Source organism: Mauremys reevesii, linkage group 11 (genome assembly GCF_016161935.1).
Source record: "Mauremys reevesii isolate NIE-2019 linkage group 11, ASM1616193v1, whole genome shotgun sequence".
NCBI classification, from domain to species: domain Eukaryota; kingdom Metazoa; phylum Chordata; order Testudines; family Geoemydidae; genus Mauremys; species Mauremys reevesii.
The window spans coordinates 50,926,549-50,947,509 of NC_052633.1; the positions used below are offsets into that span (position 1 = coordinate 50,926,549).

The 20,961-nt window shown below is 38.2% G+C and overlaps 1 protein-coding gene across 3 annotated transcripts in view; it reads right to left on the reverse strand.

Annotated features, from left to right (window-relative positions):
* Positions 1 to 18,239, reverse strand: part of RIF1 (replication timing regulatory factor 1) — a 53,382-nt gene extending 35,143 nt beyond the window's left edge. The window contains exons 1-13 of one of the 3 annotated variants that reach the window (XM_039494755.1): positions 18,017 to 18,239; positions 16,274 to 16,352; positions 15,083 to 15,179; positions 14,117 to 14,247; positions 13,942 to 14,036; positions 12,486 to 12,675; positions 11,165 to 11,257; positions 10,923 to 11,061; positions 6,887 to 7,038; positions 4,717 to 4,837; positions 2,075 to 2,248; positions 1,656 to 1,766; positions 1,301 to 1,363 (exon numbers count right to left, since the gene is read on the reverse strand). In XM_039494755.1, coding sequence (XP_039350689.1) covers positions 1,301 to 1,363; positions 1,656 to 1,766; positions 2,075 to 2,248; positions 4,717 to 4,837; positions 6,887 to 7,038; positions 10,923 to 11,061; positions 11,165 to 11,257; positions 12,486 to 12,675; positions 13,942 to 14,036; positions 14,117 to 14,247; positions 15,083 to 15,179; positions 16,274 to 16,352; positions 18,017 to 18,123 — 1,552 coding nt within the window. In that variant the 5' untranslated portion in view covers positions 18,124 to 18,239. Of the gene's footprint in view, positions 1 to 1,300; positions 1,364 to 1,655; positions 1,767 to 2,074; positions 2,249 to 4,716; positions 4,838 to 6,886; positions 7,039 to 9,593; positions 9,708 to 10,922; positions 11,062 to 11,164; positions 11,258 to 12,485; positions 12,676 to 13,941; positions 14,037 to 14,116; positions 14,248 to 15,082; positions 15,180 to 16,273; positions 16,356 to 18,016 lie in introns of those variants that run through there. The other 2 variants (XM_039494754.1, XM_039494756.1) reach the window with 2 other exon arrangements.
* Positions 18,240 to 20,961: the final 2,722 nt, after the last annotated feature.

Genomic DNA, 20,961 nt, shown 5'->3' on the forward strand with positions numbered 1-20,961 from the left:
CAGATTTTACAGAAGGATTCTCTCTACTTAAAAATTCACACTTAAATGCTCATCTATGCTGAAAAAGACATAGCCAAGATCTTATATTTACTGTGAGCGCATCAGAAAGTGAAAAAAAAAAACCTGATCAGCAAATAATAGCTTGTGTTATATTTGCAACCATCACTTTCTGACATATTGAACCTCTATAAGTCAAGAAAGCTGAAATGCTTTGACCAGGCTACAACTCTTCCATTAGCATTTGCAGTGTGAAGTCAATGCAATTTATGCTCCTAAACTGCTTAGGTACTTTTGAAAAATCCCATCAGAAATTGCATAAATATAGGTTTGTGAGGCTAAGTTTCGGCTCCTTTTTTAAAATGTAGAAAAACTTTTTAAAAGTTCATAACATTGTTAATGTACTGAAGTCTAAACTTCTCACTGTTAACACTGAAGCAATTTTGTTTTGAAATGACAGATTTCATGCCACTAAGTATATATTAAAAATACAATTTTAGCTCCTAATGCTGCAAACATTTAGACAAATGCTTAACTTTAACCACAAGTACTTTAACCATGAGTAGCCCTGTTGACTTCAATGGAGTTATTTGTGTAAGTAAAGTTACATACCTGCTTAAATGTTTGCAGGATCGGGGACTTAATATTTTCATTGTTTTTGCCTATAGCAGCAGAGTTTTGTAAAATTCAGATAAGATACCCTACACCAGTAATGGAATTCTAAAAGAGACAGCATTTACAATTTAGTTCATTACAAATTTTAATCTAAGGCTGCAATAGCTCAAGTTTTAAAAAGCCCCACCTGACTCAAGTTATTTTTTTTTTCAAATCAAATTTAAGTAATTTAAATTTGCCTTGATTTAAATCACTCAACCCTGTTTAAGAAAAATGTAATCTAAGACATGATATAAAAAAATAATGTGGAAAATGGACAAGAAGTACAGCAGTAAGACCACATGGAGATGATTTTGGTATCCTCACATTTTGATGTTTTAAATTTTTAATATATGATATGATGCATACCCTTATATTATGGGGCTAGGCTGCATAACCCTTACTCATGAGGAGAACTTCATTACAAAAGTGGCACAGTTTAGTCCCTTTTGCATACATATTATACATGCATATATTGTACAAAATTAGATTGTGTCTTATAAAAGTGTCCTAGAAATAGTGGGTTTTTACGAAGGATTTTACTGAATAGTCAAATACTTTCAGGAGCATATCCCCCTCCCCACAAAAAAAACCAAACAAACCACACCTCATGTTTTGGTCACAATAGATATGAAATAAACATTATTACCTGATTCAATAGTTGATTTCACAAAACCAATCATATGCTTCCATATAATATTTAACATGGCATCTGCAAAACAAAAAGTGAAATTTCCATTCACAGAAGTCAGTGAAGAATACCGAGCAAAAGAAATAGCAATGCACATAGAAAACAGGTGTTAAATTATGGACTTTAAATTTAAAATGTAATGCTATAACCCATACATGAAAAAGTCACAGACACAAAACTGGATATGTCGATAAGAAAAATGCTATTTTAATACTTGCATTATTACTCTATTAAAAATCCTCTTTTCCCTACTTTTTAATTTTATTTCCCATCATCTCAAAATAAAAAGGTTATTTCACCATAAAATTTTTACCTGGAACCTCTTTTCCAATTGCAATGAAGCCTTCCTGAACTGCATTTATGAGTGTGCTGGCATGCTTACAAAAAAAAGAAGGGCTACTGATCAATGGATATTGAAGAGGCTCTAGGAGAAAATAGAAAACATAAATCTGACATACTGCATGTGGATCATTTTTTTTTTTTTTACAGTCAACAGTTTTCAAGAGATAGCCTAAACGAAAAAATCAAATACAGTGGGTTCTTTAAGTGTTCTATATTAACCTGTGATAAAAATAGCTCCTAATATTAAGATTAGGATCTACAATTAATTATTTTAAGTATCTTATCTATTATGTACATCTTTAGGTTTAGCAAAATATTACAGAAAATAAAAGTAATCATTTCAAACTACTCCTGGAATCAAGATTGCTTTGAAAAATATAGTGCAAATACCTAGACTAAGTACAAGTTTGTTTTGCTTAGAAAAAGCCAAAACTTCTGGCCCCATCAGGAAGTGAAGCAGCATTTCAATTCCCAAAAGTTGAATTGAGGGGATCACTATCATTCCTGATACACTAGAATTCAGGTTTATCCTTGGAGTGACCGGACTTCCAAATGGATAAGAACCTAAGGAAAAGAATAACACAATTCTTGTGACTACATCATAACTACATTCAAATGAACCACTTTTAAGCAAAAAGAAAACAGATCCAAACAATATATAAAAATTAAGTCTGACAAGTTTACAAATGGGCAAAGAGAACACTTTCAGCCTCACCACTGTGGTAAGGCCAGGAATACAACCCAAATCTCCATACTCCCAGCTTTGTGTTTTTAGCCACAAAGCAATGTTTGGCTCACCAAAAATTTCCATTATAGTAAGTACCTACTAGCAATGCTTTATTTAAGAAACTATCAGAGTTTCCATTAGAATCCTTTATTTTAAGGAGTTTATACTATGTATAGTCCCTACCAAATTCATAGTCCATTTTGGTCAATTTCACCATCATTTTTAAAATCATAATTTCATGATATCAGCAATTTAAATCTGAAATTTCAGGTAATGTAATTGTAGGGGTCCTGACCCAAAAAGGACTTGTGTGGGGCTCATGGTACTGCTACCTTTACTTCAGTGCTGCTCCTGGTAGCGGCACTGCCTTCAGAACTGGGTAGCTGGAGAGCGGTGGCTGCTGGCCAGGAGTCCAGCTCTGAAGGCAGAACCACCACCAGCAGCATAGCAGAAGGAAGGATGGCATGGTATGGAATTACCACTCTTACTTCTAGGCTCCTGCCTGTAGAGCTGGGCCCTCAGTCAGCAGCTGCCACTCTCTGGCCACCCAGCTCTGAAGGCAGAACAGAAGCAAGAGTGGCAATACCGTGACCCCCCTGCAACTCTCTTTTAGGTCAGGACCCCCAATTTGAGAAATGCTGGTCTCCCCCGTGAAATCTGTACAGTAGAGGGTAAAAGCACAAAAGAGACCAGATTTCAGGGTCCGTGATGCATTTTTCATGGCTGTGAATTTGATAGGGCCCTAACTATATAACTATAGAAGTTTACAGGTCTGTCGCATCTTACGCGCATTTAACATGCACGATTTCAGCTTTACGCGGTCGGCAAAAACAAAACCAAAAAAAGAGAAAAATACCTATTTTAATACTGTAACTGTAGTGTGGGCCATTCCGCTCGCCATTCAACTCAATATAATTTTGACTATACGTGGTTTTCGCTTTACGCGTTAACCGCGGAAGGGAACCCCTGCGTAAGATGAGACTCACCTGTACTTCAGGACTGCTTACCTTGAGGTTTTAGCTCAAGATTCATTTTTTAACAATTTTTCAAAAACTTATTTTAGCCGGTAAAACAAAAATCTGCCTTTTTGACAGATTTGTCACTGTTAACATGTATTTTTGTCTGTCTTGTTTCCCAGGTCTGAAGAGAATCTATTCTCTTCCTATGCCTCATACTTAGCTTTCACTTCCCTTCCATATGAACCCTCCCTACCGACCAGCACAAAGTCTGCTTGTAAAAATCAGATACACCATTTATCATTGTTTAAGGGTGAAGTCTGCCTATAGTGGACAGGAAAATATATTTACTGTTTTATAAGACTTAAGACTGTCAGTGATCAGATCTCTATGTTTCCAAGTTAGACTTGCCTTACCACTAACAGGCAGACTCCAGTCTAATATTAATAGTTGTGATATACCAACCAAAAGCGTACTGGGGAAAGGAGAGGTTTCCCATGCAAAGCTGCTGCTGACTGGGGCACTGGGGTGGAAGAGAGATATGTGAGGGGAAAAGGTTCTGCTCTTAGGGGATTTGGAAAAGAGAAAAAAAATAGATTGGTGCTTTGATGCTGTAATCTGAAGCATTCATCACCTAATATTTAAGCATGCAAGTTTAATTCTGTATATCACTTAACTATACATCTTAGAACAATTTTTAGACGGTCACGTTTTATCCTCCATTCTATTGCAACTAAAACTATTTTACATAATCTTAACGTTTAAGTCTACCTGTTTTTAAAAAAGCCTCAACTGAGATAGAGATTTATACAACACTTAGAGCTACTAAAAAGAATTGCATGTTAAGGTTAAAAGAATGGTTTAACTAGATGTAAACGTGAAAGTAATTTAGAACTGAGAATTGTTTATTCCATCACTGGCAACCATCCATCCAAATTGCATCATGTTATACGCATAGGAGACCTAATGAGGTCCCTGATGAATCCGCTTATGGTTGACAAGAATACCACACAGTATGCAAATGAACAAATGTAACTTAACTATATATAAATATAAAATATAAAAGAATGTTTACAGACACAGGACAAAGAATACCTGCAATCCCTAGGAACAATGCAATGCACCAAGGAATTCTTTCCCGCGTTCTCAGATTTGAATAGTTTTGTAGACTTAACACAGATACAAAGTTTTCTTGGTTTTACTAGCTACTAAATTATTCTAGACCAGTAGACTGATATGAATGTGCAGTATCAATATATTGTTTGCTATTGCTCCTTAGTTAACACAAGTTTATTTTAAACTTAGTTCTAGCATTTGAATTATATTTGGAAGCAGGGCTTATTTTGTACCTGATTTCTGTGCAGATGTTGCTGTGGCTAAACTCTGATTGGCTGCTGCACGAGAGGGAGTTCCTTGAGGTACAACAGAAGAATCTACACTTAAAGTGCTTTGGATTAATGGAACACAAACCTGCAAAGACACCAAACCTCAATGATAGCGTGTATGACACACATGAAGAGGAATAAGAGTACATTTAGTCTCAAATCTGCATCATACCTTCTCTGAGGAGAAAGTGGAATAATACAAAGACTAAACTGCTCTGTAAACTACTTGTTTTAAAGTTATTTCTGATATATAGCAGCTTTGTTTTAATGCTAACCAAATCAGTAAAATTTTCAATAATGTTATCATCAAATGAAAGTTAAATAATTTCAAATGAGATGTTACTGAGACAGTACAGTTTGCAATTGTTTCATATGATTTTCTAATCTTTTCTATATTAAAAAGATAGATCAAAAGCATAGCTCAATAAGTAAGATTTTCAGTTAATCACATCCTGGAATATAATTTGATAGAATTATGAAACCCAGTGCTAGCAGTTTGTTTCATGTGCTCAGTCCAATTATACTACTCTTTGTAGTTTTCCAGTTATATCTACCAAAGTCTCTAGAATCATTACTAGAGTGAGTCAAAACATGTCAAAAAGGTGTTAAAATTAACCTAACTGAAAAGCCTGACTAATTCCAGAACAATCCTCACCCCATCACTACCACTAAATCAACCTGTAGGTCTTGCAGGTCCACCAAGTCCATGCACAACTGGATATAGAGAGTGAGCCCCTCAAAAAATACGGTAATACATCAGTCCAATCCCTTTTTGACTATGGGGCTGTAAACTTCACTCCACTCTATCACAACTGCTGCAGTATCAGAGACTGTCACTCTCCATGTAGCTAAAGCCAAATCATTTAGGGTTTTATAGGTGAAAACGAAGACATTAAAACACCAACTTCACTGTTCTTATACATAAAATTCTTCACCTACTGTTACAAACACCTGCATTACTATAATTGAAAGATTTTTTTTAAATATGGTCTATTTTGTTGTGACTCTGACACACTCTAGTCAGTTGTGCTTGTTTGCATGAGTCTATAGAAAAAGTAGGCAGCTGTGATTATAAACCCATAAAAAACTAGCAGGAAGACTCAAGAGCAGACATAATACATAAAAACTACTATTTACTTGAAATCTATTTGAATTTTAAAAATAGAGTGTCCTGTAATCTTTGAAAAAGAAATGAATAAGTTCATGGAGTATAGGTCCATTAATGGCAAGATGGTCAGGGATGTAACCATGTTCAGGGCAACCCTTTACGCCTGACTACCAGAAGCTGGGAATGGAAGACAGGGGTGGATTGCTTCATAACTGCCCTGTTCTGTATGCTCTCCCGAAGCTCTGGTACAGGCCACTGTTGAAGACAAGATACTGAGCAAATCAAATCATCACTGAAAGTATGGCAGCTCTTATTTCACATAGAAGTTAACTGAGAATAAATGCATATCACAAAGATCAGGGTAACTACTGCTCCTTGCTAATAGTACTACTTTATAAACAGGCTGCCAAATACTAGATGTATTTTCTATTTGTCCACAAAATGCCTCTGTGTATTCTGAGCAAAGACAACAGAAGTGTCTGATCTACCTTTGCTACACTGTTAATTTTTTTTAAGTCCCCTCTTACGTTTTCCAAGCTAACAAATCCTGATCTTTCCAGTCTCTTTCCATCTGAAAAATTTTCTATGTGGAGGCAGGATGATGAGAACCAAACACAGTGTTGTAGGAGAGCTGGTTTATATAGTGAAAATGTTACGTCAATATTTTCCATTTTATTCCTTATAGAAAGCGTATTGTCTGACTATTGGTGTGTATTGAGTAGAGGATTTATCTGAGCAGTCCACAGTTACTTCAGGTAATTCCTCTTGATAGTTAATTTAGAGCTCCATGTGTACCATTAGTACAAATTGTTCTTTTATATTGACCTACCAGCTTAAATTTTTGGAAGCATGTCAGGTTTGGAGCATACAAGAGTGACAGTATTCTTTTAATAATTGTTTTATGACTAAAGATTAAAGCATCCAGATAAACCGCTACCGAAAGAAGATCATCATAAAGCAAGTTTAAGTTTTACATGAACAAAACATAGGCTCAACTACTGTGCTAAAACTATTTGCATTTGTTACCTGTTCAAAGTTGGCAGGCAGCTGAGGTCCAAGTCTCACCAGTAAATACCACCAGACCTCCAGTTTCGTTAGTGCCAAAGCCTCTGTTCTTACATGGATAGAGCTCAATGGCTGCATTAGCAATTTCAGCCTTTTTGCACTGCACAATATATCTTGAGGAACAAAGAACACATTTTAAAAGGTGCAATAAAAAGTCTTTATTGTGTTGCAAAACAATTTAAAGGGAAATTTCTAAACTGTTCTTTTCTTTCAATTAACACATTCACTAATTCAGCAAGAGTCAGTCTTCTCCATCGGAAGATTTTCTAGGTACTCAGTCCTATCAAAAAACTCATTTCCATTTTCCACCAGGAGCCTGCTAGAACAAGTACTTCTGAAACTGTTTAGCAGTTAACACTGAAAAAGTAATTTTATTAAAAAAAATACTCAAAGAGGAATAAAAAAGGAAGGAAAAATAACTTTTCCATACTAATCCTGGAAGAAAAGAATCCAAGCCTAGAAAAGCTAGTTTTAATAAATGATCCAAATTAGCAGATATTATGTAATTTCTTTTCTACCATTTAACAAGGAATCTCCCTCTTATCTGAATCACAGATTTGGCAAGACTTTGATACAGCAATGACAAATCAAGGAAAGTGGAAAAGGAAAGCTATGGTATAAAAAAACAAACCTGAAAAATTAGGATTTAACTAATAGGGATAATTTATGCAATGAATGCTTAGGGGAGTTGTCTCCTGAAGGAATAGGAGAAAAACAAAATCTAATTTATGCCTAATGAAGGTGTGAATCAGGGCTTAAATTATAACTTTGCATATTTCTTCTGCTAGAAACAAAGCATTCAGCTCACTCAAAGATCAATATTGAGCTGGGTTGCCAATACTGGTATATACTTTCTTGATGTATTTTCAAATTTCAGGTGGATATTCTGAATTGAAGCTATTTGACCTCTGTAATTTGAATGAAAGAGCACAGCCTGAAGAGCTCTGGTACAGCTAATCTATGCTCTGAAAGGTCCATTTGTGGGCAGCAGAATTTGAGAGAGATGTTGAAACTTTGGAAGTGAGGCTCTGATGATCATATAGCGTTTCAATGCTCCATGTTGTGCACAACTCATTCTTGAATGCAGTATCCAGTTCAAGATCTCTGTCCTGTTATTTAAAGCCTTCTATGGAAATAGCCCTAGCAACCTGAGAATCTCTCTGTACTTGGGAGATCTGATCACAGCTACATTCTGCTGAAACAATTAAACTGTTGGAGCAATCTCTTGAGAAAGGGAGGCAATTTCCAAAAGGAGCTAGACCCATATTATAGAGCTCGATAACCAAAGAAATTAGAATGACTGCTAACCTTATTCTAACTCTACTGCTCAATTCCTTATGGCTGTCTCCCAATCCCATCATCCTTTCTCTATTCGGGATTAAACTCTAAAACCAAGAGATTCAGGGCAAGAATTTCTAAACCCAATATACTTTGGGTGTCATAAAAAGAAATAGTGATTGCTATCTAACATCAACAGGATGTACTTGAGGGAAAGTAGGAAAATTTGAAGCCTGAATTCATAGCCTTGTGTCTGTGTCTAAGTGCCACAGACAACCTGAGAGTCATTATGTGTTCCCCAACCTAAAGGAATGGCATTAGTCATCTGTGTTTCGAGTAGAAGCGATATTTGTTCTCTTGCATGCTTATCACTTGAGAAGGTAACTTTGATCTTGCTCACAAAACAATGTCGTGTCCAATATAGGGATTGAAAAGCCAGAGCCTAAGTTTTTCCTAAGGGTGCCTCTTTCAGGAAAAATCAGCCAGGATTTTGCCAAGGAGCCTACTGCAACATCTGTCTTGAAAAAACAAATCATGCTACCCTCAAAATGTTGGATTTATTATCTGGTGGTAAAGATTTATAAACCCTTACACTGGAAAACTCTCCATTATTTTATCACCATATTTGTCAGGCAGGTACTGTCCTCCACCTTACTGAAATAGTTTTACTAGCTCAAATTTGGAGATAGATTCAAGTTGCAGTACTCACTAGCACCTGTTTGCAACTGGTTTTTAGAGGAATTGTTTTAGAAATAGCCAGGTCCCTTCAACTCTAGCATTCAATAAAGAACCAGGATTCACTCCTTAGCTTGAATATCATGCTCAGCATGTTGACCCAGGACAAAAACACTTGCCAGCAAAGGGAAAACAGCATCAGGGTTCAGGGTTGACCAGGCTCAGAAAGACAGAACCTGCCAAATACAGTATTAGCAACGCTATAAGAAGAGTGCTGTGCCGAGAGCACCTCACTGTATTTGGAGTGGGCCTTCCCTGGCTGCTTCAGCATCAATCCACCACCACTCAGCTAAAATGAGGACAGTGTGGAGCCCTCCATACAGTGTCTGTAAACAAAGGGAGACCTCCAGAATTTCAAAATATTAAAGTGAAAATACACTGCAACTCGTTATAGATTACTGGCTAATAGGTAAAGGTTGTTAATTTGAAGAAGAGTGGTTAGAAGGGTAGTGCTGCATTGCTGGTTGTTCTACAAACAGAGCTTTCTAATGAGCTCCTGGAAATGGCAGGTGTTTCCCCAAACTATCTTAACTCCAGTAGATGCATGGAGGGAGAAGATCTACTCATATTAGATGTGGAAAGGAAAAAAAGAATCATTCTATCAAATTTGACATTGTAATAGGAAAATAAGACAATGAATAAACTCTACTTGTACATTTTAGCAACTGCATCAGGCTGACAGATCTTAAATTAGATATAGATATGTCTGAGGTCACAAACGTTCACAGTAGCAGTGAAGTGTCTGCATGGCTTGGCTATTAGTTATTTCTCACACAGCTTTAATTTCCCAGTTTAATTAGCCTTTATTCTCTGGAGAAGTGTCAAAGTAAATCCAGACAGTTTTTTCTTGACTCCACATAAAAGCATGCAAAAGAACAGAGAAGATGTATTTAGTCATTTCACTAGTATGGGATAAATACTGTATGCTAAAGAACCACAGAATGCTAGGACTTTGACTTAGATTCCTTATTTGTACTGGAAAAGTAAGCCACATTACCACCAATAATCCTATCTGTTATTTCTTTAGCAGAACTAAAGCATTGCTAAATGATCTATTTTAAATAGCCTTGGAAGGATTAGCTTTTTCCTGGTAAATATTAATTTTACCATATATACATAAATCGACAAAAAAATACTTCCATTTATGATTATCAAAACTTACAGATAGGCAAAGTAAGAAAAATGCTGCTTGAGAACTTCGGAGTCTAATTTAAGGTGGATATGTACTTTGTATATTTTGACATGGGATGTTGACAATTTGTCTTTTAACTGTTATAAAGCTTTAACATTTTGAATCTCAGCATCTACTATAATTGTCAGACCCCCATAATCTGCTGCAACTGAAAATTTAAATCAATAAAAATAAATGCTTAAAAATAATCAATATTATCCATATAGAGTATAACATAATTTGAATTCTGCCAAGAAAATAATGAGGGTGGGGAATAAACACTTCAGTGAGCATTCAAATGAAATTTTACTAATTTAAGAAACTTCCATTTTTGTCTCCTCGTTTCCCTTTGGAATAAGTATCCTGAAGAGTACGGTCCAATCTTGCAAAAGGATCTTTTATAAAGTAGTCAGGATGCATGCTGAACTTAAACAGGTTTGTTTAAGTCCCAGTACTGATTACAGAAGTAGTTTCTCAATCTCCAGATTCCTTAACCACGGTTCCCAGTAAAAAAATCCATGTAGCACAAAATGAAAAACTGCAGTGTAACCTTGTGTGTCCTATCTCATTACTATCTGTGCTTGGCCCAATTAAACTACTATGAAAAAAAATGTTTAACTTTAGTAATTCTACCATGCAGCAAGACTGAGCTAAGAAAGAACCATTAATCAGTAGAAATATGCATTTTTAGAGAGATAATATTTAACCTGTACATAGTTGAGCACTATAGATTACAATGGATAAAATAAGTGTTTTCCTTTCTCCTGGTTAGCTCAACATAAAACTTAAGTTGTTTAATGTATTTTTATCTACCTGGATTCAAAGCAAAATTATCTATCAGACTCTTCCATGCAATGAAGGCTATTTTCTTTACCACTGGTGATCCACTACGGAATCCAAGTTCTTCCAGTTGCAACAATGAGTTGATAAAACTGCCACTACGATGGAGTGTCTAAAGGTAAAATAATACTGTTTTTTATACAATGAAGCATTTACACTGTCAGTATCTATTGTCATGGAACCTTAAATAGTAAAGTTATTGCTCTTCTGCTCACCTTTCCAAGTAGCTTGACAAACAAAGGCCACAATTTCAACACATAGGTCTCATTTTTTGCAGAAAATAACTTTTGGAGTTCTGAAATTACTTTCTGAAGACAAGAAAAGGTTGTTATATTTTCTTGTGCAGTGAAATACATAGAATGAGCTACAAGTTTTGTACTGAAGATTAACTTAAATACAATTTCTAAAACACAGATGCATTATATTGACAAGAGTTAAAAGGAAGTGACTCCATTGTGGGATTTAACTGTGCTACTTCTACAAAACCTTTTAGAGGCGCAGCACAAAACTTGCAGGTCACCAGAGGTGTAGGAGGGAATATAGTAGCTTTAAGCCACCTTTGCATCTTCCCGATGTTGGGCTGCTCTCGGGCTGAAGAAGTCACTGGAGTGACTTAGACAGGCCCATGAGTCTATGAAAATTGCAGCAGCCAACCAGAACACAGTGCTGCAATCAAGCCTATTCACCTTTTTTAAAAGAACTAGTTCTCTCTCTTGACTATGCGGTAGAACAGACAAGCAGATCTCACACAGTCCTTTTCCATTTCTAATATATAACTTAATATAGAAATAGTGGGCAATTATTTAACTAGTCATTGACCAGGACTTCATCATAATAGGCCCTAAACACACACAATAAAAACATAGCCCTTGCCTCCAAAGAGCTTGAAATGATTTCTACAAGGCTTAGGCAGCCTTGTAAAGCTGTCATGAAAGTTTACAATCTGGCACAAAATTAATTCACTTTCCCTTTAGTCTTAATGATAATAGAAAAAAACTGAAGATACTTTACTCGCATTGGACAAACAGAATTTTGCAAAGGCTGACTAAGATGACTGGTAATATGATAGAGCCATTCATCTATGAGGTACTGGTTCAAATCCAGCATATGTTGATAACAGCCAAAATAGGCTGCCACCATTTGGCTACTGAGTTAGGAAAAGTTAGCTGATAGGTTCATTGGTACTCTCAGCAGACAAACCAAAGAATGAATGGTATGGAGACAGCGTCCCCTTCAAAACTATGTGGAAGCATACTGGGACACTAAGAAAGCTTGCACTTCTATTTACTGTCCAAGCTGAATATGCCTTCAGTTCTATCACTGTTACCTTCCGTGAACCAAATTCACATTAACAGATGCTTTGAAAAAAATCATAGTATGAAATAGCCTTCCAGTCAAGGTTGCAGAGACAAGTACACAGGGTAATCCAGAAATGTAAATGATATTTTAAGAGCATAAAAGAAAACATTGCTAGAAGTCTTACAGCTACTCTAAAATCCTGAGAGAAAGAAGTTTTTAAAAGCACTTTCCACTTACAGTAGTCATAAGATGTTCAGTTATGACTGCCACCTCCTGCTGTTTCTGAAGTAACAATGGCATTCCCATCTCCAATGCAGCGGCACCTCGTAACTGCACCTTATGAGCTGAATGGACGACCATAGGAATGATCAGCTTTGCCCACCTCACAGCCTCTTCTCCCATTTGGGTTGGAGTCTGTTCCATTAGACTGAGTTCAACAAAGCACACATGTATTAACTACATATAGAACCACTATACTTACTGCTGGGCTTAACAAAAATATTCTTAGCTAGTGTTATTAAAATATGCATTTATATTTCAGATGTATTATGCACTAACAAAATGCTGTTCAAAACATTTTCTAATAAATTTGAATTACATTTTGAAAATCTAATTCAGTGAAACTCTACATATCAGTACATCACTGAAGTACCAATTCAGATACTTCTCTCGAAAAGCCTGACCAAGGTGATAAAAACCAAATAGAAATTTATTCTCAACAACTTCCTCTGAACTTGTTTTGGTCAAGTTAAGATTCCAGTTCTTAATGGTATAATCCAAAGTGGCAATTTTCCATTAAGTTAGAAGGGAAAGAAAGCTAGTCTGAAGGACCTCTGAACAGGTGTCCTTGTTAAAAGATTACCTTCAACTTGAAACCTAGTCAATTATTTTTAAGTTGCATTTCATTTCGGATCTATACACCTGCAATCTCTGAGGATATCTGCCAATTTTACAATCACATTTTCCTAATGAGAGCTTTTTTTGTCCAGTAGAGCGCTAGCCTCTCTATTGCTGTGTGAAAGACACACATACACCCAAGGGGAAAACTGAATTATGCAAATTAAATTAACAATGCCCACAGTATTGCCAAATATACAACACAGAGAAAAAACCCTCTAACTTTTCAGTTATAGTCATCTTAGGTATTACTTTTAATAACAGTAGGTAAATATTCAAAAATTACTGAGTCAAATGTTTGGCTTTAGTTGAGATGGGTCAGTATGTACTTGTTAAAGACAGACTTGCTTTTCATACGTCAGGAAAATGTAGCAAGTGGACAGTAGTAAGTATTATTCTCTACTTTACAAGGTTTATTTTGGAAGGGCCAAACAACATAGGTAATTAAGTGAACTAGCCAGTTTGCTCTAGAGCAGTGTTTCTCAATGCCCAGACTGTGGAATGACATCGGTCCCCAAGATCTCCCTGACACAGTTTTGAGACTGTTTCTCTCAATCTTTTTGATACCAGGGACCAGCTTGCTGCCTTCCTAAATTGTGACAGGGAGAGAGCTCAGTCCATGGACCGGTCATTCAGAAACACTACTCTAGAGAACTTAAATCAAACTGATTAGGTCTCAAGTAAAATAAAGACTACGAGACTGAACTTGCATGCGCACACACATAGTTCGGTGCAACTGTGTAATTTCCAAAAACTCAATATCTGTTTTAAACATTTAGCTTTACAGTTCACGTACCGTATGACAACATTTAGTGCTTCATATTCAACAGCCATGGAATATACATCTCCTTTAGTAAGTATGGTTTCTAGTGTAGAAATTATACTAGGTACCTGAAGAAACAATGGGATGAGGTTAACTAAACTGTCTCTTTAAATTAGAGGCCAAAAAAAAAAAAAGTTAAGAAGCTCACCTCCTTCCCAACAATTTCAGAAGGAAAGGTCTGCTTAGAGATTACCCAAAGGGCTCGAGTGCGTGTATTCTTGTCTGAGGTTTTTACAGCAATACTGTTCACTGTTGAAAGTAACTCTTGTATTTCAGTTGCTGAAAAGCAGAACAGAACATATGGCACTGAAATTATGTTTTCACAAATTCTATTCATTTTCTTAGCAGGCTTTTAGGTCACACAAGAAACTTTGTCTAAGGCGCATCAAACATTAATACAGGACCAGCTACGCAATTCCAAAACCCACAAAAATGTAACTAACATTTTAACTATATTAAATATAAATAAACTTTCCAATAAAGAGTGACTAAAATAGACTACCAATAGGCAAAAATGTGTAGAATAGTACATATCTATGTTGCCATCTACATTAGCACTATAGAAAATTGAAACAGTATAAACTTGAAAGTCAAATTTCTGTCTGAAAAATGTATCTATTACAAGAAACACCAGGGACTATACAAATTTCTCTAATTTTCCAGGTTTAAAAAAACAAACAAACAAAAAAAAAAACACACACGGTGCAATTGGTACCACTTTAGCCATAGTCAATTTCACTGTTTTGTTGATAGTGTATGCCCATCCCAGGCTCTACATGGTTTTAACCATTAACAGAAGCAAAGCTGAAAGTGAAGAGGCTGTTTGTACAGCACTCTGGAAAATAATGTTCAGCGTTATTAATGTGATGATATGACATAATATAAAGTTTGAGAGAGTTTGGGAGCAATGAATTAATTACATTCTGCCTATACCACAGGGCAAGCTGTACTCATCACCTGGAACCAACTCACCAATTAATTCCAACATTTTACTTACAAATCTCTGCATCGTTCCCTGAAAATTCCTAATTTTAATCTAGAATTAAAGAAACAGATTAGGGCACATTTCAAAGTCAAGGTATCAGAAGGAGTTCTAGTAGTATTTTTTTTTTACCAGATAATTCAGAGGTAATCTTTGCGTTAAAGACACAAAATCCTAAAGCTTGTAGGGCTGCACTGCTCAGCTCTGAGTTCTGACTAGAAATGTGTGCCTGCAAAAAAAACAAAAAAGGACATTAAAACTCCAAGTCATATCATTAATTACAAAGTAGGATTATGTACTGTGTGGCTGCTCAGCTGAGTTAAGATTAAGTCAATGAAATGGAACACAGAACAATAAAAAAATCCCATGCTTAATGAAATCTTATATCTAAATGCAAACTGAAAAATATGTCTAGCTTCCACAGCACAAAGTCACACCTAAAACTACAAGACCTAGTTGGGGTTTTCAAGACACTTCCGTCACCTGTAAATCTGGACACATGTTATTGAATTAAGTTCCAAAACATCTAAGAATCTGCACTGAAATGATTTTTACATAAATGGGGAACAATCATCCATTTTTTTATTATTGTATTTTGAATAAAATAAGCATGACATGCTTAAAATACAGATGAACTGGTTATCAAGAAAAGAAGTCAGAATAAAATGACCTGCCAATAACTTTATATTATATCAGCAGTACCTTGATGATCTCCACTACTCAGGTTATAGGGGTATTCACTACATAGAAAGATACAGATATCTTAAAATTCTGAAATCATTCCATCCATTATGCACTACACACTGACACCCCAGATTACATTATTCTTAGTTTGTTATGATTACTAGTGCCAGCCTACTGTGTGATGCTTCAGAGAAGCGGCATGGATAGTAGGGGTTGCTTTTTAGTTTTAATTTTTTTTTTTTAAGTATTGGTTATAACAATCATAATAGATAGTGAGCCCATGCTGCAAAAACACAACTCAACCTGACCGCACTGCAAGACATCCACGCATCCCAACCAGTCCTTTGCATCCAAGAAATGTTTGTTGCAAACCATTTTGTAGTCAAGAAGAAAACCTCGAGAAACTAATCTTTCTGTAGTAAAAGAAGATACAATCTCCATGATGTGAAGGAAAAGCCAGGAGAGTACAATTTACTGGATACCTTAATTCACAAGGTCAAAATTAGGCTACTTCCTCACCCAGCTTGACTGCAAATTAAATGAGCTCAGTGTCTGAACACAGACCTTGCCTTAAGCTTTGGTTCTTTTATTTACTGAGCCTTGTACAGCAAAATTAACTTTAGGGAACACAACACATACCTTAAATACTTTACAAAGTCGAGGAAAATGTTTTCCAACATCTGCAGTGAATTCTTTTCCTTCCTCTCCAGTCAGGCGACTCCAAGAAGCAGAGAGAAAAAAATAAGTCATATTTACAAATATAAAACATTTTATTCCTATGATAAGGTTTATATTAAAATACTGTCAAATTATTTATTTTTTAACTAAAAATTACAGTTTCATGAACATCTTAAAAAAATAGTTGAAACATAGCAAGCAAATGTTGGGGAAGGAAAGAGAAAAATCACACCTTTAAACATTACAAGTCTATACTTAAGCCTGTGACCATTCAGAATGATTAATATAGCCCACTGCTGTACTGTGAATACAGGATATTAGTATATTTTATATTTTGCTGCTCTTGCTCCTAAACAACTAGAGATTAATCAGCTACTAAATTGAAATTGCTACTGAAAAAATCAAACTTTACAAAACCATATATCAAAAAGAGCTAAAGAAAAATTAGTGTTTCTTTTTTTTAAAACTAACAGCATTAGAAAGAATATGTATACACAATAGCTAGTGATCCCCACCAACTATCTGAATGGAAGACTGAACCCTAAATGTAAAGGTCCCACATCATAACTGAGCCAGTACATTTTAATAGTCACAATTTGAGCCATGTGTGAATAGTTTCTTAAAAGAGAAACAGCTTTTTTCTTAAGTGGGATCACCAAAGGCAACTCTGAGGAAGCTTTTCTTGTGAAGAGTTAAGTTAGCAGCATTCCTTTTTCTCTCTCACCATTATGGCCCCACTCCTGCAAACACTTAAGCATGGAAGCAGTCTCATTAAAATTAAGTGTATAAAGACACCTACATATAGGTGTCTGCAGGATTAAGGCCTTTTGATTTTCCCCAAGAGTAACTTCAGGGAAGGGATGTTGTCTTTGTACTTATTTGTACAATACCTACATTATGGGTCCCCAATTCTCAAGTGGGCTCTCCAGGTGCTACAGTAACTTAGTTAAACAGGCTTTCATCACATAAATATTTTGATAAAATATGATATTACAGAAATCATGAAGGATCCAACAATACGAAAACTGAGATTTTCTAACCAGAAAAGCACACTGACCTCAAGAGGCAGGACACTTGTCCATTCATTTCTTGTTAAATTTGGAGCTAGTTAAAGGACAAAGGTAAAGCCCATCTGCGAAATGGCCAAATATTTCTAAACTTTGCAGCTATCCCCCGCCCCCGATCTCCAACTAAAAATGTGCTTGAATTTGTCCGTGCATGAGTGTGCCTTTGGTATCTGCTGACAGTCGTACCGCTGAGGCTCTATCCAATATGCACCCTTGCCTCCAACAGGGTGCACAGAGATCCCCCACACTCGATGCACCATGCCATTAGCTCAGCGTGTGGCTGCGTACACACGCTTCCAGTCATGCCCCTTTACGCGCTGTCTGTAACAAGGTAACACCGCCAAGCTCACACCTGTTACACAACCTCCCTGACACACACACACACACACTCCCGCTAACCGGAGCATCCCGGAGCACCCCACTACCCGCACACACAGCCGCTCTCACACCTGTTGCACACGCGCGGCTCCCGCATCCTCTCCCAGGCGGACGCACGTGAGTGAGCCCAGGGCAGAGCCCCCCCCCTCCGGCCCTTCACTTCGCGGCCCTGACAGGCAGCCGTACCGGAGCTGCACCCCCTCCCCCCACCGCCCCAGCCCGGGGGTGTCCGAGCCCGGGGCGCGGCGGCCGCACTCACTTAACGATGGTGAGGTGCGCGTCCGTGAGCTCCCCGAGGGGGGCGGCCGGGTCCTCCAGGGTCTCCAGCAGAGGCAGCAAGCTGGGGCCGGCGGCGGCAGCGCTCATGGTGCTGCAGGGACAGACACACGCAGGCGAGCAGAGAATCCTCCCGGCCGGGCGCCCGCTCCCTCACCGGCCGCTTCGCTTTCTCCCGGGCTAAGATGGCGGCGCGCGGGACTCGCCGCCAGACAGACCGGGACTGGACGTGCCCAGCCAATCAGCGCCGTAAGAGGCGGTGCCTGAGGCCGAACGCCGAGATAGCGAGCGGAGCCGTCCCGCCCACCGCGCGCTTTTCCCCGCGCAGCCGTGCCTGCGGTGGAGCGCCGAGTCATCGATCGGGACTCCTCCTTCTCCTCTATCATGGTTCGGTCCATGGCTGCAGCTCTTGCAGGGCCCGCCAGGTGGGGGCAGGGTGTATGTGTGAGCTGCTGCCTGCAATCCCCCTGAACAGAAGCTAGGGGACTCCTGTAACTGCAGCTAAGCCAGAGGAAATGGGCACTTGATCCATCTGGGTTACCATATTTTAGATTCCCCAAAAGAGGACACTGCAGGAGGGAAAGCTGGGGTGGGAGGGAGTATAATTAGGGGTGGCACAAGCCCAGGTTGTAGATCCTGTCTACTATGCCACTGTCGTGCTTCTCTGGTACCCAGAGTTGTGAGGCACCTCTCACTACCACCTCCCCTTAGTGTGAGGAAGACTTGTTTGTACCTGCCAGGGGTCAGCTTTCTGACTATCAGCCACGAGCAACACAAGAATTCCTCTCTAGGTCTTGCACACTCTGCCCTGTCTCACTACAAGTTGGTGACTGGCACACTCCAACCCCTGAGCCCTCCGAGCATTTCCTTAGAGTGTCCAGCCCCTGGTCCACTGGACACTTGCAGTATTCACAGATTCACTCTTCACCTTACCAATTACTCCTCAGATCACTGCTTAACACATACAACTTAGATATGTTTATAGTGAAAACAAGTAAAAGTTTATTGAACAAAGTATAGAGATTAAAGTCATATCAAGGAGGAGTATTAGTAATAAACAATTACATATAAAATAAAATCATAACAAGCATTCTGGAAGCTAGAGTACTTAAGTAGATATTTTACTGTCTTATAGCGATTTACAGCCCGGGGACTGTGATCTTCCATTTATGAGACAAGTCCTGCTGTCAGCTTGCCTCCTGGGGGAAAGGCCCAGGGTGTTCCTCTGCACTCCCAGATATATCCCAACAATCCACTGTCTTTACTCATACATAGGATGCTCTCCTGCTGTTTATTTCTTCCTTTAAATTTCCTTTCTTGAAGATTTCACGTCTTGACTAGCATTTGTCTGAGCATGGAAAAAAGACACACATCATGAGACACATAATGACCAGACAGGGATATAAGCATCTCACCTATAGCTGAGGTCTCGTCTGACGAAGTAATTAGCATATAGAGGGAGGTCTGATTTCTTGGAGGATAGAATTAAGGAGATAAACATCATTAGGCTGAAAACAGAATGTTTGTGCTAATCAGGTACGTAAATAGGTCATCAGGCTAAAAAGACAGAATGTCTAAGCCTGTTAAGATAAGCAGGAGAACACCCAAGGAACCATTTACTAACAATGAACAAGATAAATTAGGAATATAGAGATTAGGTAAAGAGTAAATGGAGTATGGACAATGCGTGGACAGAGTATGCTGCACAGAGATTGGCCTGGTTACTATGCAGGAACCAATCCCAAAACGTGTGATGCAAAGAATAGTAAAGGCAATGTATTGTGTAAATGTATATAAAGGAAGAGGTTTTCTGTGTAATTATGGATGTGTGGTATGCCCTATACCCACCCCCTACACTTGAGTCTGATCAGCTCAGCATAGCTTTTCTGTAAACCAAATAAAGGAATCTGAGTGACAAAATCTGGAGTCAAACTGATGACTAGAGAACTGGACAAGGTGTTCTGGATAAACCAAGTGGGAAGGTCTCAGAGGAAATTCCAAAATCTGTTTGAGACCTGTCAAAAATAACCTGTTTGAGACATGTCTACTCCTGTTACATATCTTAGGGACATAATTTTCAATATAGATGCATAATTCCTTCAATTTTACCCATACATACTTTTCACAATGATTATGATTACCAGGTCCAGTTGGCTTCTGGCTCTCATTCCTCATATGGCACCCTTTAGTGAATTATTATGCATATTTCTGACTCAGGGGATCCCAGTAAAACTCTATGCACCTGCTATGCTCTCTGCCAGTTGGCACTAAGAAATCACTGAGTCACACTGGTCATTAAAAAGAAATAAGAAGGTTACTTACCTTATTGTAACTGCAGTGGTTCTAGATGTGTGGTCCCTCTGCGTATTTGCTGTGGTTTGTGCATGTGCTCTGTGTGCCCATGACCAGAAATTCTTCAATAGCAGTATTTACAGGACTGTACCTGTGCACTACACCTCCCCATGCTGCAAACTGAGGGCATAAGTGGTTGTGCAGATTCTAGATCCTTCGCTGCCATGAATCATATGAGGACCCAAAGCAGAGGAGGAGGTCACATAAAGAGCTAAGGGGATGGCCTACTGCACAGTCAGAGACTGTGCCACCATAGCAATCAATTTGAAAGACTCTAGAAAGGCCTCAAGGTCATCCTCTGGGCCCTTCTTGGTAAACGTCATTGACATAGCTGGCATCACTATGGCCGGGCCTGTGGGCCTTACAAGATAACCCCCAGTCACCTTGGTAGTTGCAAGAGAATCAAAATTTCTTATGCCAGATGTTGATGCTGCCCCTGAGTCAGTTGCTGTTTTCATTTCTCAGTCATCACTTTAATGTTCACTCTAGGTCTGTATTGCCATAGAACGGCCATTCACCCCCAACCCCCAAGCCTTGGGAGGGCTGCAGAACACAGTTATTCAGGGTTCATGGGCA